Source organism: Talpa occidentalis, unplaced genomic scaffold, assembly GCF_014898055.3.
Source record: "Talpa occidentalis isolate TD23 unplaced genomic scaffold, MPIMG_talOcc4v2.1 talOcc4.10, whole genome shotgun sequence".
Classification (NCBI taxonomy): domain Eukaryota; kingdom Metazoa; phylum Chordata; class Mammalia; order Eulipotyphla; family Talpidae; genus Talpa; species Talpa occidentalis.
The window spans coordinates 90039461-90059932 of NW_023600993.1; the positions used below are offsets into that span (position 1 = coordinate 90039461).

Sequence of the window (20472 nt, forward strand, 5' to 3'; positions counted from 1 at the left end):
AGAGCAGCTAAGACATGCTGGACCTACAGTAAGGAAGTGGCATAACTAGGACCCTGACCCAAGCGTAACTCCAAGATTTGCTACTATAGGATCTGGGGACAGGAAAATGAAGGGAAGTGGGTGAATGTAAGAGATTGGAAAGTGAGGCAAGCTGCCCAGTGGAAGTCTCTAGAACCAGGCCAAGGAGTTGAAACTTTTCCTTGAGAGAAGAGAAGCCCCCTAGGGAGTCATGGAAGCCAACCCTAGAGGGATAGAGTAGCTATATCTCCACTGACGAGAACTGACTGTGGCTGATCCACACAGCTTGATGCTGGTGAAGAATAATCCCAGGTTCAGCCCATTCCAGGATGGTGGAAGGATGGGAAGAATTAGTTACAGGGCCGCCCTCAGGGTTCTCAGGCTGCACAGAGGACTCAGACTTGGCTTTGATCATGGGGGGTGGAAGCGGTAAGCGGGAAAAGACACTGAAGCGTATGGTGTTGTATATATGAACTAGATATATGATTATTGTTTTCTTAAGTTACTAATCTCAGCTGGTTCATTTACCAGCAATGGATGCCTGAAACATCAATTCCTTTGTCCCTAGTATCCTCTCTATAGAACAAATATTTTATAATGTATCTTCACTATCCTAAAATTAAATTGATGCATATTACCTACTTTCATACACCACTTAAAAAAATATATATATACACATACACACGCACACACACACACACACACACACATATATATATATATATGTATTTACTATAATCAAAAAGAAATCAACTTTAAGTAAAATATATAGATGTTTCTCAGGACCAGCTCTCCATTTGCAAGTTCTTTCAGCTCTGTATACTTTTCTTTCACAGCATGTATCAAAGTCATAAATAGTTACCTGTGGGCTCACCTATTTAGGTGTCACCCTTGTTCGTCTGGAATATAATAACTATATTTATTGGGCTCTCATGTTCTAAGGGCTCTAAATGACAGGAGTTATCTCACAATCAATCCACAAGGTGGTATTATTATTATTATTATTATTACTATTACTCCCAGTCTACAGAAGTAGACTGAGATATAACAAAGTTAAGTAGAAGGTAGTTTAACCAGTAAATGACCAAGTCAGGATTGGAATCCACGTCAGATGGCCTCAGAGGCTGTGCTCATAACCATCGGGCCACATGGCCTCACCATGTATCTCCAAGTTAAACCCATATCTTGCTCACCAATATATCCCACACCAGACACCAGCCTGGGCATACATGGTCGATCCTCAATATTCACAGATTCCATAAACACAAATTGACCTACTTGCTAATAATGATTTTCTATTGCAAATCAACACTCTTAGCACTTTTATGGTCATTCGCAGTCACCTGCCAGGTGTGAAAATCTATCACCCAACATGCATGGTCCCCGCTGATGCCCTCCAGTGTTGGTCTTGAGTTCAATGTGAAAGACTCAGCAGTGGATTAAATAAGGTGTCTTAAAAAAAAAAAACACACACACCTAAAGAAAGGCTTTGCATTGACCATTGATGAGAAAGTTGCGACCAGAGGCTCAAGGAACCTAGTGCTATTTCCCCCAGGAGCAGGTGATTCTGTTCGCTAGTTCAGCATCCATGGAGACTTTACAGAGAAACACTAGCACCGGTAGCTGAAGAATGACAAATCACGACTGGACGAACAGATGACTGGCTGGCAGAAGTAGATGGCGAGCAAGCCAGGTGTGGACACACCACATACTAAGGGCCATCCTCACCTCCCTGTCCTCTCCAGGGATCAGAGTCACTGAGGTGGACTGGCAGCGGCCAAGGAATGGTGCTGCCCACCACACCCAGGAGTACCCTGGCTCTGAGCTGGTGGTCCGCAGGAACCAGATGTTCACCTTAACACTGGAGCTGAGCCGAGCCTTGTCGACTGAGGAGGCCGTCATCTTCACGGTGGAGACAGGTAATAGGCTCAGCAGTGCCCTCCACTCTGCAGCCAAAAAGGCTTGTCTTGTGACAAGCGACTTGAGACCCTGTGGTCACCAGCCGGGAAGGGGGAAGCAAGTCCTGTCCCGATCCCCAGAGGCTCGTGATGATGGCTCTCCAGGATGGCTGGAAGGTGCTCCCCAGGCAGTGGGAGACGGAGACAACTCAGAGTCGCAGCAGACCAAGGATCAGGGTGCTGGAAGGGTCTGGTCATCAGACACTGTGGGGCCCCGGCTTTTCTCTCTTGGTCAGATAGAAGGCCAACTTTGGCTTCAAAGGGGTCCTGTCACTTTCTCCTTTCTCAGGAAAGTGGAACAGCTGAAGTGGACCCCACTCTGCCACTGGCCCTCCTGTGTCTCGGTCACGTCCTTCCCAACAACAGTGTCCCAGCAGTCCAGGGGTCAAAGGGTGGACTTCCAGGCCTTCAGCTTTTGCTTCTCTAGAGCTAGGTTTTCTAAAGGCATCTGGGTCTCCTGTTTTCCTCTCCTCTCTGCCAGGACCCCAGGCTTCCGAGGCCCTCCGCACCAAAACTGTGTTCCAGACCGCAGAGCTGGAGGTGGGCGACACCTGGACGGCAGTGAAGGAGGCTCAGACAGAGAACACCGTGACAGTCTGTCTTGCCAGCCCTCCTGATGCTGTCATCGGCCGCTACCAGCTGAGCGCCAGGGTTTCCTCCCGCCGCAAACACAGCGACCGGAAGCTGGGCGAGTTTGTTCTCCTTTTCAATCCCTGGTGCCCAGGTAGGAGCTGGGGAGTCTGAGGCTGAGGTTTTCCTGGAAATTGCCCTGCAGGCGGGCCTGCCTTAGAGGGGCGTGGGAGGCAGGTGAAGGGACGGGGCTGGGCAAGAGCTGGGCACAGACAGAGATGGAGAGAAATGTAGTAGTGGATGCGATAAAAGAGCCTGTGATGAAGGGAAAGAACCAGTGTTCTGGTTCTTCTGGTGTGCAGCGGCCAGAGGGACGGGACCTGACGGGAGCAGTGGGTAAGAACCAGGCTTTAGCTATCATACAGCCTTGGTTTAGTCCCAGCTCTGCTAAGCTGCTTCCCTCTGTGAACTTCAATATTCTCATCTGTAGTATGGGAATAACAATAGTGCCTGCCTCTCAGGGTAGGGTGAGAACTCACAGAGCTAAAGTTCGTAAAGAACAAGGTGCATGGGGCCTCCCTGGTGGCGCAGCTGTTGAGCGCTGGGCTGTGAAGCTGCGCGCAGCCTCTGCAGCACCGGTTTGATCCCCGGCCGCCGGGCGAGGGTCCCACATGGCACAGCAGACCTCTCCTGCCGCCCGCTGCTCCCCTCAGCAGTGTACCTCGGTCCTTCTGCCTGCTCTGCTCCCCACTCTGGCTCTGGTGAATTCTCTCACCCTCCCGCGATTCTGACTGTACCCAGTGCTTGTATAAATAAATAAATAAATAAATAAATAGATCTTTAAAAAAAAAAAAGAACAAGGTGCATGGTAAGGGGTCCTGGGGTCGGAGTTCATATTAAATTTAAGAAATATATAGGGGGCCTCCCCGGTGGCGCAGCGGTTGAGCGCTGGGTTGCAAAGCTGCCCACGGCCTCTGCGGCGCCAGTTCGATCCCCAGCTGCTCCCCGGCCACCAGAGGAGGGTCCCACATGGCGCACAGACCTCTCCTGCCGCCCGCTGCTCCCCTCAGCAGTGTACTTCGGTCCTTCTGCCTGTTCTGCTCCCCGCTCTGGCTCTGGTGAATTCTTTCACCCTCCCGCACTTCTGACTGTACCCAGTGCATGTATAAACAAACAAGCAAAACAAACAAATAAATAAATAAATAAAAACATGCCTCTATTAAAAAAAAATCTTAAAAAAAAAATATATATATATATATAGGGCTGCTGTTGGCATCAAGTAGATTCACCAAAAGATGCCAGGACTCCTAATCCCTCAGACTTGGGACGGGCTGGGGTTGACCCCTGCCAGTGGAAAGATCGGCCATGTGGAAAGGGGCTCTGCCGGGAGGCAGCCTGGGAGCTCTGTGAGCCCCTCTTGCCCTCTCCTGCCCTGTCAGCCTCCAGGCTCATGCCCCTGCTGATCCCTGATATAACCCCCTTCCCCCGATGTAGCCCCTTCCCCAGGCCGGCAAGGCCAGAGCCCCAGCCCACGCCGGGCCTGATGACTGCTTTTCAGAGGATGACGTGTTTCTGGCCTCCGAGGAGGAGAGACAGGAGTACGTGCTCAATGACAGCGGAATCATCTTCCGAGGCGTGGAGAAGCACATCCGAGCCCAGGGCTGGAACTTCGGGCAGGTCTCCAGGGGCACAGGCCAAGCAGGGGGGCAGGCGGGGGGTCGGGGGTGCAGCATCAGCCCAGGGGCTCTCTGTGTGCTCACTTCTTCCCAGGAGGGACATGCTGGGCTCTTCAAGCAAACCCATTCCTTTATTCCTCTATGACTAGTTGTGCTGGGGCTTTGGGGAAAGGAGGTGCTTGTGAATATACTTGGGAAACAGAACAGGTCGGTTCTGTTGTGGACAGAAAAGTAGGTTCTCAAGCTTGAGTGTGCACCAGGATCACATAGAGAGCTCGTAAAACACGCAGATGGCTGCGCCTCCCTCACAGCTGCTGATTCAGTGGGCCTTGGGTGGGGTCTGAGGATTTCCATTTCTAACAAGGTTCTGGATGGTGCTGACATGGCTGGCCTGGGACCAGACTTTTAGAATCAGTGGCTTAGTTTCTATATAAGGTGCGATGTGGGAAGGAAGTCAAAGTGGTAGACATGGAAGCAGAGGGAATTCAGAAAAATGTAAAAGAAAACCCCCTGAGGGACTGCAGGAGGCTTCGCCACAGGGTCACCATGTCAGGGCTGTATGTCCGCAGTTGGGCAGGATCTGGACAGATGGAGGGAAGAGTAGATAGAACAGCATGGTGGGGAGGTCCTGCTGTTGTCTGCTGGGCCCGTGAGATGAAGTGGGAAGAAGGATACAGGAAGAAGGTGGTAAGGAAGGCTGAGGATCCAAACTGTCAGGCTGGGGAGCAGGGGGTTGAAAGCATTTGGGGCCCAGAGACTGGGCAGGGATGATACAGTAGAGAGTTTAGGGTCTGCCTGAGAGGTAACCTCTTCTCAACACCTGATTTTGCTTGGCATGTAAGAAAGTCAGCCCAAGGATTCCAGACTTTCCAAATATTCAGGACCAGAAATCTTAATTTGTATAAAACTCCCCCAGTTTTCAATGCTCTTGATTACTTCAAATGTATTTGAAAAAAAGCATGTAACCCCAGCAAACTTGCCAGTGGGACAGAGATGGTGTCTCAGTTACCCATTCTATATGCTTTGCTGTGAGTGGCAGGGAGGCACGGGGGACTGTGGAGTGGGATGGGCTGTGAGGAAGGTTGATCTCCAGGTTCTCAGCAACTCCATGAGGAAGTGTCTCTGAGACTTGGGGATGCTCTGTGGGAGGGAAGGCCAGGGGTTATGAAATCTCCTGCAGGACACAAGTGACCAACAGCATGGGGTGGTGGGGGGGGTGGGATCTGGAATGTGAAGGAAGCCAGGCCTCTAATGCAGTGTCTCCGGGCACAGTTTGAGGAGGACATCCTGAGCATCTGCCTCTCCCTCCTGGACCGAAGTCCCAGTCACCAAGACGACCCAGCTGCTGACGTGTCCCGCCGTCACGACCCCATCTACATCACCAGAGTCATCAGCGCCATGGTGAGCACTCCACTGTCCCTCAGGCACACTCACTCATGGTTCCCCAGGCCAGCCCCAGGGCCTATAATTTTTCCAAATCATCTCTTATTTTAATTCTCTATTATTGCCACAACAAACCACCCAAAACTCAGTGGCATAAGACGATCATTTGTCATGGTTATAATTTTGCAGATCAGGGAGTTGGACAGGGCACCATGGGGATGGCTTGTCTCTGCTCCAAGGTGCTCCAGCTTGGGGTGTCCAGATGGCTACAGGGGTCTGGGATGGTTTGATGGAGCTGTATATCTGGGACCTTGGTTCTGACCATCATATAGTCCTGGGTTCTCTTCCTGAATTTGTCTGCTTGAGCTGGAATGTCAAGATGGCTTCTTCACTTTCACACCTGGCCCTGGATGGGAGGGTTGGAACAGCAGGGATTGACCAGCCATCACTGTCTCTCCATGCAGCCTTTCCATGTGGCTAACTGGGGTCTATTCATAGCATGGCAGTCTCAGGGTAACTGAACACAGCAGCTGGCTTCACTCTAAGCCATAATTCCAGAAAGGAAATAGGGGCTGCCAGTCTTATAACACCTGGGTCTAGAAATGGATACAGCAGTGCTTCTACCACAGTCATTTTCAAAGTTGCCCTGGCCCAGTCCAGATTAGGGAGCGGGCACACAGACCCACCTCTTGCGGGAGGGTTACATCTTTAATCTACCATATGCAACAGTGCTTCCCCTCAAAAGGTGCTTCCCCTTCAGAAGGCCTTCTAGCACTCTCTATAACAAGCAGGTGTTAAGATCAGTAGGTTGGTATCTGTGATTCCAAAAACTGACAATGCAATTTTTCTCGTATTTGATGCTCTCAATTCCTTAAGGCCTCAGAGAGAAGTGTTAGCACAGAAAATCCAACCCTGTGACCCATTTCAAACAGCACAGTGTCACACCCAGGGGACAGCAACATAGGCTCCTGAGTCACAGTGCTAAACTGAGGGTCACCCCTTTTACTAATTTGTTTTGTGATTTGGCAAGTCCTTCAGCCCCTCTGAATCTGGTGTTCTCATGAGAAAATAAAAAAGGAGAATAATAGAACATGCATCATTGACATAGACAAAGCCCTTAGAACAGCGCCCAGCACACAGCAAGCAGTTAATGAAAATTAGCTGTCTCTGGGATTATGCCAATAACAGTCTCCCCAAAGTAAACCGTTCAAGACAGAAAATGCTTTAAAACCAGAGATGATCTCCAACCATAGAGTATCCCAATGGAAGGAAACGAAAACTCATAAATGGTGGCCAACGTGTATAAATGAAGACAAAAGATGCTCCCAGTTTTCAGACAGTTTAAAAGCAAGGGGTGACTCCGCACCCCTGGGCGCTCCACAGTTCGAGGGCCCCGAAGAGGGAACCCTGGCCTAGTGGTCGACCCGTGCCCTCGCCTGCCCAGGTGAACAGCAACAACGACCGCGGTGTGGTGCAAGGCCAGTGGCAGGGCAAGTATGGCGGCGGCACCAGCCCTCTGCACTGGCGCGGCAGCGTGGACATTCTCCGCAAGTGGTTCAAGGGCAGGTTCAAGCCAGTCAAGTACGGCCAGTGCTGGGTCTTCGCCGGAGTCATGTGCACAGGTACCCTGGGACAGAAGGTCCTCATCTCCCAACCTGCTCCAGGGTCCTTAGTTGGCGTTCATTTTGCATGTATTTACATAACCCTGCCCCCAGTCTTTATTGAGATGAGGAACAGATGTGGTTAAAGAAGAAAGCAAGCAGATAATTCATTTATGTGCCTTTTGATCTTTAATTTGCAGAAGGACTCCCCCCTCCCTCTGCCTCCAGCACAGTGAGTGCCCTTGGGGGAGTCCTGTGGTCCCCCAGGTCTCAGGATACCTCAGGAAAATAAATATTATATGGCCTCCAAGCTCCCTCCATCTCAGAGGCCATCCCCTGAGAAAATGGTGGTGTTTCTCAGAGTGGAGCAGAAGCCTCAACCCTGGCAAAATATACAGAAAGGGCAGGGAGACCAGAAATGAGGCTGAGCACCTGCTGGGGAGACCTGATCCCTCTCCCTAAGTCCTAGCCTGTTTCTGGAGCCTCTCGAGCCTCCTGCTCTTCAGTCCTTAGGTGCTTGGGGATTGCAACGCGTGTTGTATCCAACTTTAACTCAGCCCACGACACGGACAGGAACCTGAGCGTGGACAAATACGTGGACTCCTTCGGGCGGACCCTGGAAGACCTGACAGAAGACAGCATGTGGTGGGTTCAAGGCCCGCAGGGCCCCAGGGCAGCCCCGCCCAGCCCCAGGGGCTCCCGAGACAGACCTGGATCTGGAGCTCAGCTTTCCTGAGTCTGACCAGTTCTGGAAGGAGTGAGAGACACCCAGCAGAGGGGGAGTCCTTCTGAGATCTGGGGGGCCTTAGACAAGTGACTAAGAGGTCAAGAGGAGCGCTCAAGAATTGACTGCCTGCAGTCAATGTGAACCCCCATTCACCCTTCTTTGGGAATGTGAGCCCTTCCCACAATTCCCATGACTTGAAGGGAGGCGAGAGTCCCTCTGCGTAGTTCCCTGTCTGTATCGTGCTCCTGCTTCCCATCAGCTGCCTGTGCCCCTCACTCTGTGTCTCAGGTGGGAAACAACTCTTTCCACAAACTTAAAAAAATTAAATTTCAATTTAATTTTTGAAATAGAAAATACACTCATGTGCTTTAACATTCGAAAGGTACAAAATGGATTACAGTGAAGTCTCCACCCACCCGAATCCTGCCCCCCATCCTCTTCCTGATAGGACTAGTTTACTCCATCTCCTTTCAAAGAAAGGCCCAGCAGGACGTACATCTACACAGATCCCTGCATCCTGCTTTCTGCCCCCTTAATAATGGCCTCATAGTGTATACTGTTCTTGCTCATACATTTAATGATTCCATGTGAATACACACAGGTTCTCCTTATTGTTTCTTTGCAATGTTTAAAGTATTACAAATAATACCACACCCCCTGAGCACCTAGTCGATGCCAGCCCCAGTTCTAAGTGGTATTCATTAACTCGTGGTATATATAACTCATGCATTCCTCCAAACAACCTTGTGAGCAAGTCAGTATTATTGTCTCTGTTTTGAAAATGAATAAACTGAGAAGCACAGAGAGATTAAGTAACTTGTCTAAGGATACACAGCTAGTGAGCGGAAGAGCAGCAGTATGAACCTGGGCTGTCCTTCAATTGGATGGAGAAACCATTGTTTTTCTAACCACCTCACAGGGATGGACCAAATGTTTTCTTCACAAACAAAGCTTCAGTCAATAACCTTGTCCAAAAGTCAGGTCACTCGTGTACCTTTTGTCTAAAGAGTAGGGGAAACGGTGAAGTGTGTACAGTACAGAAACGCAGGCGGCCTCAGCCTCCCTGTTCTTAGCCTGTCCTCCAGTCACCCGCAGGGGATTCTCCAGCCTCAATCCTGCTCTGCTCCTCTCTCCTCTCCAGCCCTTTTTTTTTTGGTTCTCTTTACTCGCTCTCCCAGTAGGAATACCAAAAAACTACATTCCTCAAGCAGAATGGACAGACACTTCTCTTCTATGTTGGGGCCTCTGTCACCATGCAGGCCATCAGAGTCCTGGCTTTCACGCCCAAATGCTTATCATTTTCCCAAAAACCATCACCTCCCTGACAAGGATTCTGAGGCCAGCTGTAAAGATGCCAAGTCCAGCAAAGCAGGGTTTCTATCTGTTGCTTCCTTACTGTGTGACCCTGTACATATGATATCTCTTTTCCTAGTCTCATACTATCATCTCTAACACAGGAAACTTAAAATAAGGCCGGAATTCCTTTCCTGGGTCTACAGAACTCTGTATAATCTGAACCCTACTGTCCACCATGCTTGCCACAGTCCAGAGATATTTACATACTTTCTGTTCCTTGAACACACCAAGCTTTCTCTTGTCTCAGGGCCTTTGCACATTCTGTTCCTCCGGCCTTAGACACTATTCCCTTCACTCTCTCTGTGACTAATTCTGATTTAAGTCTCATTTTAGATGTCATTTACCTGGAGAAGTTTTTCAACAATCTCTATCTTGCATTTGTTTTATTTATCTACTTTAGCTACTTATTTAACTTTGCCTGCCTCCCTGTCAGTCTTTCTTAGAATATAATCTGCATGAGGGCAAGAATCTTCTGTCTTATTTATAGCTGTTATTTCTGGTACCTGATCAACACCTTCTTGAAAAACACACGAATGGCATCTGCTCACCCATACTGTGGAGTGAATGGCTCTCATATCCTAGCACAGTGCTCAAACAGACTGAGGACCCCAGTCCAGGCTCTAAGCAGGATCTTCCCCTCCTGCGGGCCTCTGTGCTCACTGTAGGCCACCCTGCCCCATCCTCTCTCTGTGGCAGGAATTTCCATGTCTGGAATGAGAGCTGGTTTGCCCGGCAGGACCTGGGCCCCTCTTACAATGGCTGGCAGGTTCTGGATGCCACCCCCCAGGAGGAGAGTGAAGGTACGGGCTCAGCCGGGTGGGTCTCAGACCCTGAGCCTCCTCGCCCAGGCCGCTCACGCCCACCCCTCCTGCCCAGGAGTGTTCCGATGCGGCCCGGCCTCCGTCACCGCCATCCGTGAGGGCGACGTGCACCTGGCCCATGATGGCCCCTTTGTGTTTGCCGAGGTCAACGCGGACTACATCACCTGGCTCTGGCATGGCGACGAGCGCCGGGAGCGTGTGTACTCGGACACGAAGAAGATCGGGAGGTGCATCAGCACCAAGGCGGTGGGCAGTGACTCCCGAGTGGACATCACAGGCCTCTACAAGTATCCGGAAGGTAAGGGCAATATGGCAGCCTCATTAGCCTCCCACGATGGCCGGCTGCTGCAGGGTTTACCTCATGCACTGGAGCCAGCCCATCCCTTGTGCAAGGTGGAGAGAGCTTGCTTGCAGCACTGTCTCTGTGCCTGGGGCTAAGTGCCTTTATTTTATGTTAATGTTTCCCCTGTTTGCTAAGTAGAAGACTTCCCATATTTAATAATGCTAATCATTTTTCTTGAACCCTTAGCACATACCTAGTACTGTATTAGGCATATTCGCCAATGATAATAATAATAATAATTACAACTATTAATAATAATAGTGATGATAGTTACAGGTATTGTTTATTAAATTTATTAAAACATAGCACTAGGCACAGTTCTAAATAATGGTAATAATAGCAGCTCCTATTTATCATCTGTTAATGTCTACTAATTTATGGTCGCTGGTTTATAGAAAAGTGGGTACTCGTTGGGGTATAAAAACAAAACATTTGTATTTTTTCTAGTAGTTTCTTCCATCTATATACTCTAAAAGTCACACTTTCCCACAAAATAATGGGTCCTTTAGCAGTGCTATGATTTGATCCATATATTTTCAGCCATTTCTGTTTGTTAAAACAATGGTATTCAAAAGTTAAGACTTAAAGTTCAAACTTGAATTAGAACTTGTCTCCTCCCCTCCCCTGAGCACAAGCTAGTGACACCAGAAGGCTGCTAAGGAGGGACACAGGCTGCTTGGGATGCTTCCCCCCACCTTTGTCTGCTCTGCAGCTCTGGGTGCACATTGGAATCACTGGGCCCTGTTTTCGTTATAGAGATTAAACAACTATTATTAATTTGCCCAGGATTCTTTGGGTCACTAATTTGGCCTGTGCTCAGCTAGAATGGCTCATCACCTTCCAGTGTGTCAGGTAGCACATGGTACACATCTGGGACTGCTGGGCCTCTCTCAACGCTTGAGCTCTCATGGTCATTCTTGCTGCCTCAAGTGTACTGGAAGTATTCGCCAAGGAAATTAGGCAAGAAAAAGAAACAGATCTGTTTGACAAGTGGTGTTGGGAAAGCTGGATATTCACATGTGAAAGAATGAAGTTGGACACTTCTCTTATACCGCTACAAAAATTAACTCAAAATTGATCAAACATCTAAATGTAAAACCTGACAATTTAAAACTCTTAGAAGGAAAAAGGAGAAAAGCATCGTGACATTGATTTGGCATTAATTTCTTGGCTATGACACCAAAAGTTGGCCTCCCACCTCACACCATACACAAAAATTAACTTAAAATTGATCATAGGTTTATATACAAGAGCTAAAATGATAAACCTTTTTGTAAAACAGGCGTTAAAGGTGGCCTTTTTAGATATGACATCAAGAATACAAGTGACAGAAGGAAAAACTGATAAATTGAACTTCATCAAAATTTAAAACTTGTGTTCCAAACTATACTATCAAGCAAGTGGAAAGAGGTAGCAACTTTGCACTTGGTAGTTAGGGGAATGCCCCACTCATGAATCATTTAATAAAGCCACTTAGATCTCAAAAAAAAGTGGAAAGAAGTAGAAAATATTTGCAAATCATGTGTCTAATAAGGGACCTATATCCAGAATAGGCAATGAACTCTTACAGCTCAATGAAGAGATAGTCCAATGTCTTAAATGGGCAAAGGATTGGAAGAGCTATTTCTCCAAGGATGATATACCTGAAAGATGTTTTACATCATTATTCATTAGGGAAATGCAAATCAAAACCACAAAAACATACCGCTCCCCACCCACTAGGACTGCTGTAACCCAGAACATTTAGAGTAAGTGCTGGCGAGGATATGGAGAAACTGGAACACACGTACATCGTGGGACTGTACAATGGTGCAATCACAGTCTTTGGCAGAGAAATGAAACATTTCCATAGTACAAATACCGTGGGCCAGAATAAAGAGTTCCACCTGCATTTAAATAATGGAATGTTAAGGAAACATTCATGTCCACATGGAGGTCACTCAGTACTCAGGTCCTTGGGGGAAATGTTTGGGAAGGAGTGGTGAGGGAGGTAAGTGGGGGGAAGGGGGGGTTCAGGGGGAAGACTGCTCAGTTCAGGTTTCAAGGAGGGAAACGTCAGATCCGGAAATGATCAGGATGGAATCAGGACTGGAGTGGGAGGTGGAGCCTGTCTTCCCAAGAAGGGAGGGGACATTCTTAAGCATTGAGCTCACTACCTGGCCTGTGGGCTTTTTGCCCCTCACTTTACAGATGGGAAATCTGAGCCTCAAAGGGCCTAAGTAATGAGGCTAGTAATAACAGCACATAGTCATCAGTGGCAAACTGACATTATCTGATGGGAGGAGAAGACAGATTCTAGAGATAATATGGATGCTCAGCAGGACTTGGTGACTTCTGAGTTGTGGGTGTTGAGGGGGTGGAAATTGCCAACGGCACTGGGCACTGCCGGTTTCTGGCTGTGCATTGGGTGAATGGGCTATTTGCCGAATGAACGGTGGGTGAATGGCAGAGCTATGAGTGAGACAGGAAATGCTGCTGGCCAGCAGATGCGGAGTTCGAGGGCCCTGTGGTGCATCCTGGGAGCAGGGGCTGTCCTGTTGCCAAAGTAATGGTCTGTAGGTCAAAAGTGAGGTCTGTTCTAGCAGCAGGAAAAGTGGGAAATCAAATGTCCTGCATTCACATGTCTACGCGAACCCTGCAGATGGCACCTCCAGTGCAGCCGCCCGGGGGGAACAGGGCAGAGCCCAGGGAGAACCAGAGTCCACCCTCATTGAGAGAGCGCCCATCTCAGCTGTGTAACCCATTACTGCCAGTAGAGAGTAGGAAGGGAGTTTAAGGTCATGGAAATTGGAATTAGACTGCGGGGTTTCACATGTGGCTCCCTTACCAATTGCTTTACTTCTCTGTGTCTTGGGCTCCTTATCTGGAAAACGATAACAGTCATTTTATCATCCCCTTTTCTGGGGATGATGACAGTCCCACCTCCTGGAGGGAGGATGGAACTGTGGGCTTAGCACATAGTAAGTCTGCAGATGTGACAGTCATCGTACCCTGAGCCTGGAGACCCAGTGGCCAGAGAAGCTGCAAAAACCTCTGCTTTGGGTAAAATGTCCTGACCTGAAATTGCTGGCAACTGATTAAAAAAATGTTTAAATAGTCTCAGACCAAGCACAACACATGACAGGTCTGCCCATGGCTCCTGGGCTGCCAGTCTGTCGTGGCCTCCAACTGCCACAGTAAGTTACAGCGGAGACGCGGTGGTGGTTTTGCCCGGAGGAGGGAAAAGGCCGACAGGCTCCGGGATGGTAGGGCTGGTGGGGAGGAAGGGGCGGCCGGCTCAGCACGCCCGTGCCCTCCGCAGGCTCCCGGAAGGAGCGGCAGGTGTACCGCAAGGCGGTGAGGAAGCTGTTCGGCGTGGACGCCTGTGGGAGGAGGGACCGGGTCCGCAGGGCCGGCGGCCGCGGTCTCTGGCGCGACGACCTCCTGGAGCCCGCCACCAAGCCCTGCATCACCGGCAAGTTCAAGATTCTGGAGCCGCCCGTGCTGGGCCACGACCTGAGTCTGGCCCTGTGCTTGGTCAACCTCACCTCCCGGGCCCAGCGGGTCCGGGTCAACCTGAGCGGGGCCACCATCCTCTACACGCGCAGGCCGGTGGCAGAGATACTGCGCGAATCCCACTCAGTGAGGCTGGGGCCCGAGGAAGGTAAGACGCCGGGGCGGGTGGGACCTGCCCTGCCCACACCTTTTCCAGGAGGGTTGGGGGCAGGGACAGCTCCCCAGGGTCCCAGGGCCATTCCCAGGCCCTTTCTGAGGGTTGTGCCAGTGCTTGGCTCTTTTCTCCACTTTACAGACGAGAAAAGTGAGTCTCAGAGGAGTTAAGTAATGAGAATAGTAATAAAGTCCACAATCATCTGAAGAGAGGACCCCAATTAGTATGACTATTTCCAGGTGGAATAAATACCTCCTGGGAGATTTCACAGTATGGATATGCCCCGTGTTATCGTTCTCAAACCCAACACATTCTGGAGCCCACCTGTCCAGGTGTTCTGCACCAGAGGGTGGGCCCGCGACAGGTGCCGAGCTCGTGCTCACCTGTGCCAAGCGCCCCTCTCCTGAGAAGTCTGTACTGAAGCTGTTATAGGGCAGCCCGGATATTGAACGGGTTCCTGGCTGTGGGTCCTCACCCGCGGGCTTCCAAGGGACTTATGAATACTCCACTACAGGCACACACAAAAGGTTCACAAAAGGTTTATTTACAAGGGAAAAGGAAATAAGGAAAATGTACAACTCAGGGAGAAAATAGGGAAATAAAGTCTTTAATGCGTCCTACCCGATCCCACGACCTGGAAACCCAAAGGCACTCTCAGAGCTGGCCTGTCGCTGCGAGCTGGCGGGGAGCCAAAATGGGGGATCCCCTCTAAAGCCCACGTGTCTGGCTTTATACCAACCTGGCTGCTGAACCCCACCCTCAGGTCCCAGCCACCTTCCCTTGGGTGGGGATGGGATTTGGAGTTCCCAGTGTCTTTGGCTTTGGCCTGGGGTGGGGGTGGAGTCCACAAAGCCTGCATGGGATTAGCTTTAGGACATCCTGTTCCCCCTAACAAAACAAGCTCTCCTGCCTCCCCTCCCCTGCACCCTGCTGCTCTCCTCTCCCCTCCCTCCCCCACCCCTTTCTCCCTCCCTCCCCCCCTCCATCCTTTCCCCTCCCCGCCTCTGCCACCTCTTCTTTCTCCCCTTACTCTTACTCGCCCCTTCTCTGTCCCTCTCCTTTCACTCCCCTTCTGAGCACAGAATTCAATCACACCCAGACGCTGTCCTCCGAGTTAGTCGCTGATGAAGTCAAGTGTGTGTGTTTTGACAAAGTGTGAAAACTTGTGAAGGAGAAGTCACACACTTTCCACTTCTTTGTCATTTATTTTTCACAAAATCTAAATCACAAAGGAATACTTCATAAGGAAATCGTAATGAACCTACACTTTTCTCAGCTTTTAGCAGATTTTTTTCCATTAAAAGTGATACCTATTCGGGCCTCCCCAATGGCGCAGCGGTTGAGCACTGGGTTGCGAAGCTGCCCGTGGCCTCTGCGGCCTCGGTTCGATCCCCGGCTGCTCCCCGGCCACCAGAGGAGGGTCCCACATGGCGCGCAGACCTCTCCTGCCGCCCGCTGCTCCCCTCAGCAGTGTACTTCGGTCCTTCTGCCTGCTCTGCTCCCTGCTCTGGCTCTGGTGAATTCTCTCACCCTCCCACACTTCTGACTGTACCCAGTGCTTGTATAAATAATAAATAAATAAATCTTTAAAAAAAAAAAAAAGAAACCTTTAAAAAAAAAAAAAAGTGATACCTATTCTTTCAAGACTTAGAGAGCAGGAGCGAAGATCCCCTGTCATCACCACCCATCTGCAGTTTCCAAGCAAACTGCTAGGGCCTGTTGCTTCTGAGAAACAGTTGTAATTATATTGCAAACATTCATTAGTGCCCTTCTCTTTCCACATTACATTGTAATTTAAATATTTTTATAAGCTTTTCATTAACATTTTGATAGATACATGTAATCTTTAAATAAATAGATGATGATTTATATTTTGTCTTCGGGGTGGTTATTACCTTATTGTTATTAAAAAGCACAAAAGTAGACATCTTGGTGCAAAAAAAAATCACTTTCTCATCTGTATCGTTTACTGTTTTATTACAAGAGAGTCACAAAAATGGAATTACCAAGCTGAATGATATGATTCTTAAGTTATTAAAATCTGTGATTTTTAAATTAATAGACATTTTAAGCAACTTTGGCTTAAAAAAAAACATTGAGCAGCACGTCTCATATACCCCCTCACCACCTCCCACCCTCCTTGGTACCAACACTTGCACTAGTGTAGTGAGCTTGTTGCAGTGATGGCCAGCAACTGCGCACTGTTATTTTAACACACTGTTATTTTTAACACAGAGTTGACATCAGGGTTCACTCTGTATTGTACATCCTGTGGGTTTTGACAAATGTATAAATCCACCATTAGAGTGTCGTGCAGAACAGCTTCACTGCTCTTTAACTGCCTGTTCTTTATTCATTGCTCCCTCCCTCCACTCTAACCCTGGCAACCACTGTTCTTACTGGCTCCACAGTTTTGCCTTTTCATAGACATCGTGTAGTTGGCTCATACTAAGGAGTCTTTCCAGGATTGGCTTCTTTCACTTACAAATAGCACTTGAGATTCCTCCACAGGTTGGTGTGGTTGGTAGCTTATTTCTTTATAGCACTGAATAGTATTCCACTATGTCATTGTGCCACAATTTGTTTATTCACTCACCTATTCCAGGTTGCTTCCAAGTTTGGGTAATTATGAATAAACATCCACATGCAGGCTTTTTGTGTGAAAGGAAGTTTTCAACTCATGTGGTGGAAGCCAAGGAGCGTGATTGCTCCATGGTCTGATAACAGCAGGTTTCGTTTTCTAAGAAACTGCCAAACTGTCTTCAAAGTGGCTGTGCCATTTTTCATTCCCACTGACAACGAATGAGAATTCTTGTTGCTCCACATCCTCTCCGGCATTTGGTGCTGTCAGTATTTGGGATTTTTGCCATTCTCATAAGTATACAGTCTCGTTTTAATTTGCAGTTCCTTGATGATGTTGATGTCGAGAATCTTTTCATAGGAGAGGTCCAGTTTTTTGCCCATTTTTTAATCATGTTATTTGTTGTCTTACTATTGAGTTTTAAGTGTTCTTTGTATATTTTGGATCACAGCCTTTTATCAGATATTTCCTTTGCAACTATTTCCTCCCATCTGTGACTAGTCTCCTTTCTTGACAGTGTCTTTCACAGAGCAGAAGTTTTCAATTTTAATGAAATGCAACTTGTTGGTTTTTTTTTTTCTTTTATGGATCAGGGTTCAGTGTTGTATTTTAAGAGTCATCATCTAGGTTTTCACCCACCTTATCTAGAAACTTTATAGTCTCGCATTTCATGTTTAGGTTTATGATCCATTTTTTTTTTTTTTTAATTTTCTAGAGGCATGTCTTATTTATTTATTTATTGTTTGTTTGTTTGTTTGATACATGCACTGGGTACAGTCAGAAGCGTGGGAGGGTGAGAGAATTCACCAGAGCCAGAGCGGGGAGCAGAGCAGGCAGAAGGACCGAAGTACACTGCTGAGGGGAGCAGCGGGCGGCAGGAGAGGTCTGCGCGCCATGTGGGACCCTCCTCTGGTGGCCGGGGAGCAGCCGGGGATCGAACCGGCTGCAGAGGCTGCAGGCAGCTTCGCAACCCAGCGCTCAACCGCTGCGCCACCGGGGAGGCCCAGTTTATGATCCATTTTTAGTTCATTTTTGTTAAGGGTTGAGGTCTGCGTCTAGATTCATTTTTTTCTTTTTTTTTTGCATGTGAATATCCAGTTGTTCCAGTGCCATTTATTGAAAAGACTATCTTTTCTCCATACCATTCCCTTTGCTCGTTTGTCAGGGATCAGTGGACTATGTTTGTGTGAGTTTATGGGGGCCCTATTTTGTTTAGTGATGTATTTGGCTATTCTTCACCAATACTACACTGTTTTGATTACTGGTGTCTTATATTAAGCCTTGAAGTTGGGCAGCATCAGTCCTCTGCTATTGTTCTTCTCCTTTGATCATGAATAGGACATATTAGGTGCTCAGTAAGCAGTGAGTAAATTCCCAGTGGGATGAATCTTTGATGGACTGAGACGCTTCTATCTTGAGTTATTAGGGAAATTTAAAACACATCTCCAAGAGCTTTTGGAGAGACAGGCTGGAGTTGTGGTACTGGTTGGCCTGATTTTGACTCACTTCTCATCTTGATGCCTGGATTTACTTGCTCTGTGACACTGGACAAGAAATTATTCTCTGACCCTAGCTTTGTTTCTGTGTGACGTGATTAAAGTAGTACCTGTCTTGGGTTGGTTACAAGAACCAGAGAAGACATAAAGTATGAATTGAGCCTTCCCTTCCTCTTTCTGGGCACCACCACCAACAAAAAAAGTCACACCCCCAATTCCCACCTCTGCTTTCCCTTCCAGAGAAAAAGATCCCAATCACAATACCTTACTCTCAATATAAGGAAGACCTGACGGAGGACAAGAAGATCTTGATGGCGGCCATGTGCCATATCATCAAGGGAGAGAAGCTCCTGGTAGAGAAGGACATTACCCTGGAGGACTTCATCACCATCAAGGTGACTCCCATCTGCATCCAACGCCCTCGCCCTAGAAGGCCCCTGTCAGGGCTGGAAGAGAGCATCAGAAGCTGGCGGGCTTGTGCTTTTAACCGCAGCTTCAGCTCTCTAGCAATGGGGCGGAGAGGTGTGGCTGTGGGGAGATGGTGTGATGATGGGGTTCAGTAATGAAGTATGTAGAAACGGGGTAAACATGATTAATGTCTTACCAGGCCCATGGGTTTCTCATGGGCGCTGAGGAGGTAGAGGGATGACTTACAGGTGTTGCCCCTCCAGGTTCTGAGCCCGGCCACAGTGGGAGTGGCCGTTGTGGTGGAAGTGATGGTGGCCAACCCCCTCTTTGAGAAAGTGGAGGACTGTGTGCTGATGGTGGAGGGAAGCGGCCTTCTCCAGGGACAGCTCAGCATCAAGTAAGTGCCGTGCTAGGGTTGTGGGGGTTGCCTTCCTTGTAAGATGGGTAAGCTAGAGGGGTGCAGGAGAGATTCTGGACCCCCAGGAACCAGTCCACTGTCTAGGCACATCAGCCTGCCTTCATTTATTCATTCCTTCATTTATTTAATCTCTAACTCACACAATCACATAACGCATCCACTCATTCACATTTTTACTCACTTCTTATTCATTTGCTCCCTCATCCATTCATTGACTCCTTTATTCATGCCTTTATTCATTCACTATTCATTCCTTCACTCAACTCAGTTTTGACTGGCTCTTTCATTAACTTGGTCTTTTTTAAGGTGCTCACTCATTTACCCGCTCACTCATTCCCACATAGCCCACTCAGCCATACACTCATTTACTTATTCATTCTCCGTCATTCACTCACTCATGCCTATTGAGTCAGTACTGATCACACTGACCTTTGCAGTGGGTCACAGTCCGTTGTTGGAAATATCAAGATGAGCAGATGGGGTTCTGCCTGGAGAAGGGCTTTCAGAGACAGGTGACCCTTCAAATGCAGATAGTGTGATTTGTTCAAACAGAAGGACGGGTCCTCAAGGTCCCAGTGGTCAGAGGCAGCCCTTGAATGGGGGCCAGGTGGGGCCAGAGAAAAACCTATTAGAGCTGATGTTCAAACTGGGCCTTCAGTGATGAATCAAGGAGCTTTGCAGGTATCCAGAGGATGAGGGCTTCTGATTCAGGTTCTTGTGATTGATGTAGTCAAGAGAAAGTCTCCTGGAAAAAAGTGAAACTTGACCTGGGCCTTAGGTGTGGTTGGACTCAGAAGGGCATCCTAGTGAGAAGACAAAAGCCCAGAGACATCAGAGACAAAAGCCCAGAGAAGTGTGAGGTATGTTCAGGGTGCAGGGAGGAGACTGGTCCTGCAGGTTGGAAAGAGTGCAAAGTGGCGAGAGGGCAAATGGTGTGGGAAGCATGTTGACAAGGCTTAAATGTCAAGGGCCTGCAAGGCCACAGACTGGCAGGGCAGGCTCAGGAAGGAGAGAGGCTAATAACCTACCTTTCTCCTGCCTCCTCTCCCCAGAGTGCCCAGACTGGAGCCCCAGGAGAAGGCCTCCGTCCAGTTCAACATCACCCCTTCCAAGAGTGGCCCAAGGCAGCTACAGGTGGACCTCGTCAGCCCCCACTTCCCAGACATCAAGGGCTTTGTGATCATCCACGTGGCCACAGCCAAGTGACAGGCCGCGAAGGGCTAAGAGGGGAGGAGATGGGCCCTGTTTCCCTCCTGCCCATCATTTTACCCCTCCCACGGGGGAGCCAGGAGGTCTGGGTTCCAGTTCTGCTGCAGCTTCTGCCCCACTCTGTAAATGTCAGCGAGTCCCTTCCCCTCCTGAGCCTCAGTTTCCCCAAGTGTAAAATGAGGTGGTAGACTATTCCTTAAACTTTCTGGCAACAGTGGATGGTGAAGGCAGCCTCTACCACACTCATCTAATGCCCTC

At 48.7% G+C, this 20472-nt stretch overlaps 1 protein-coding gene across 1 annotated transcript; it reads left to right on the forward strand.

The window, feature by feature from the left end:
* Nucleotides 1-431: 431 nt before the first annotated feature.
* Nucleotides 432-20211, forward strand: TGM6 (transglutaminase 6). The gene is made up of 13 exons (XM_037501623.1): nucleotides 432-447; nucleotides 1764-1937; nucleotides 2458-2700; nucleotides 4105-4223; nucleotides 5495-5623; nucleotides 7050-7227; nucleotides 7713-7851; nucleotides 9986-10089; nucleotides 10166-10408; nucleotides 13755-14096; nucleotides 18420-18574; nucleotides 18851-18984; nucleotides 20058-20211. Exons 1-13 carry the CDS (start codon nucleotides 432-434, stop codon nucleotides 20209-20211), a joined length of 2130 nt encoding a protein of 709 aa, XP_037357520.1.
* Nucleotides 20212-20472: the final 261 nt, after the last annotated feature.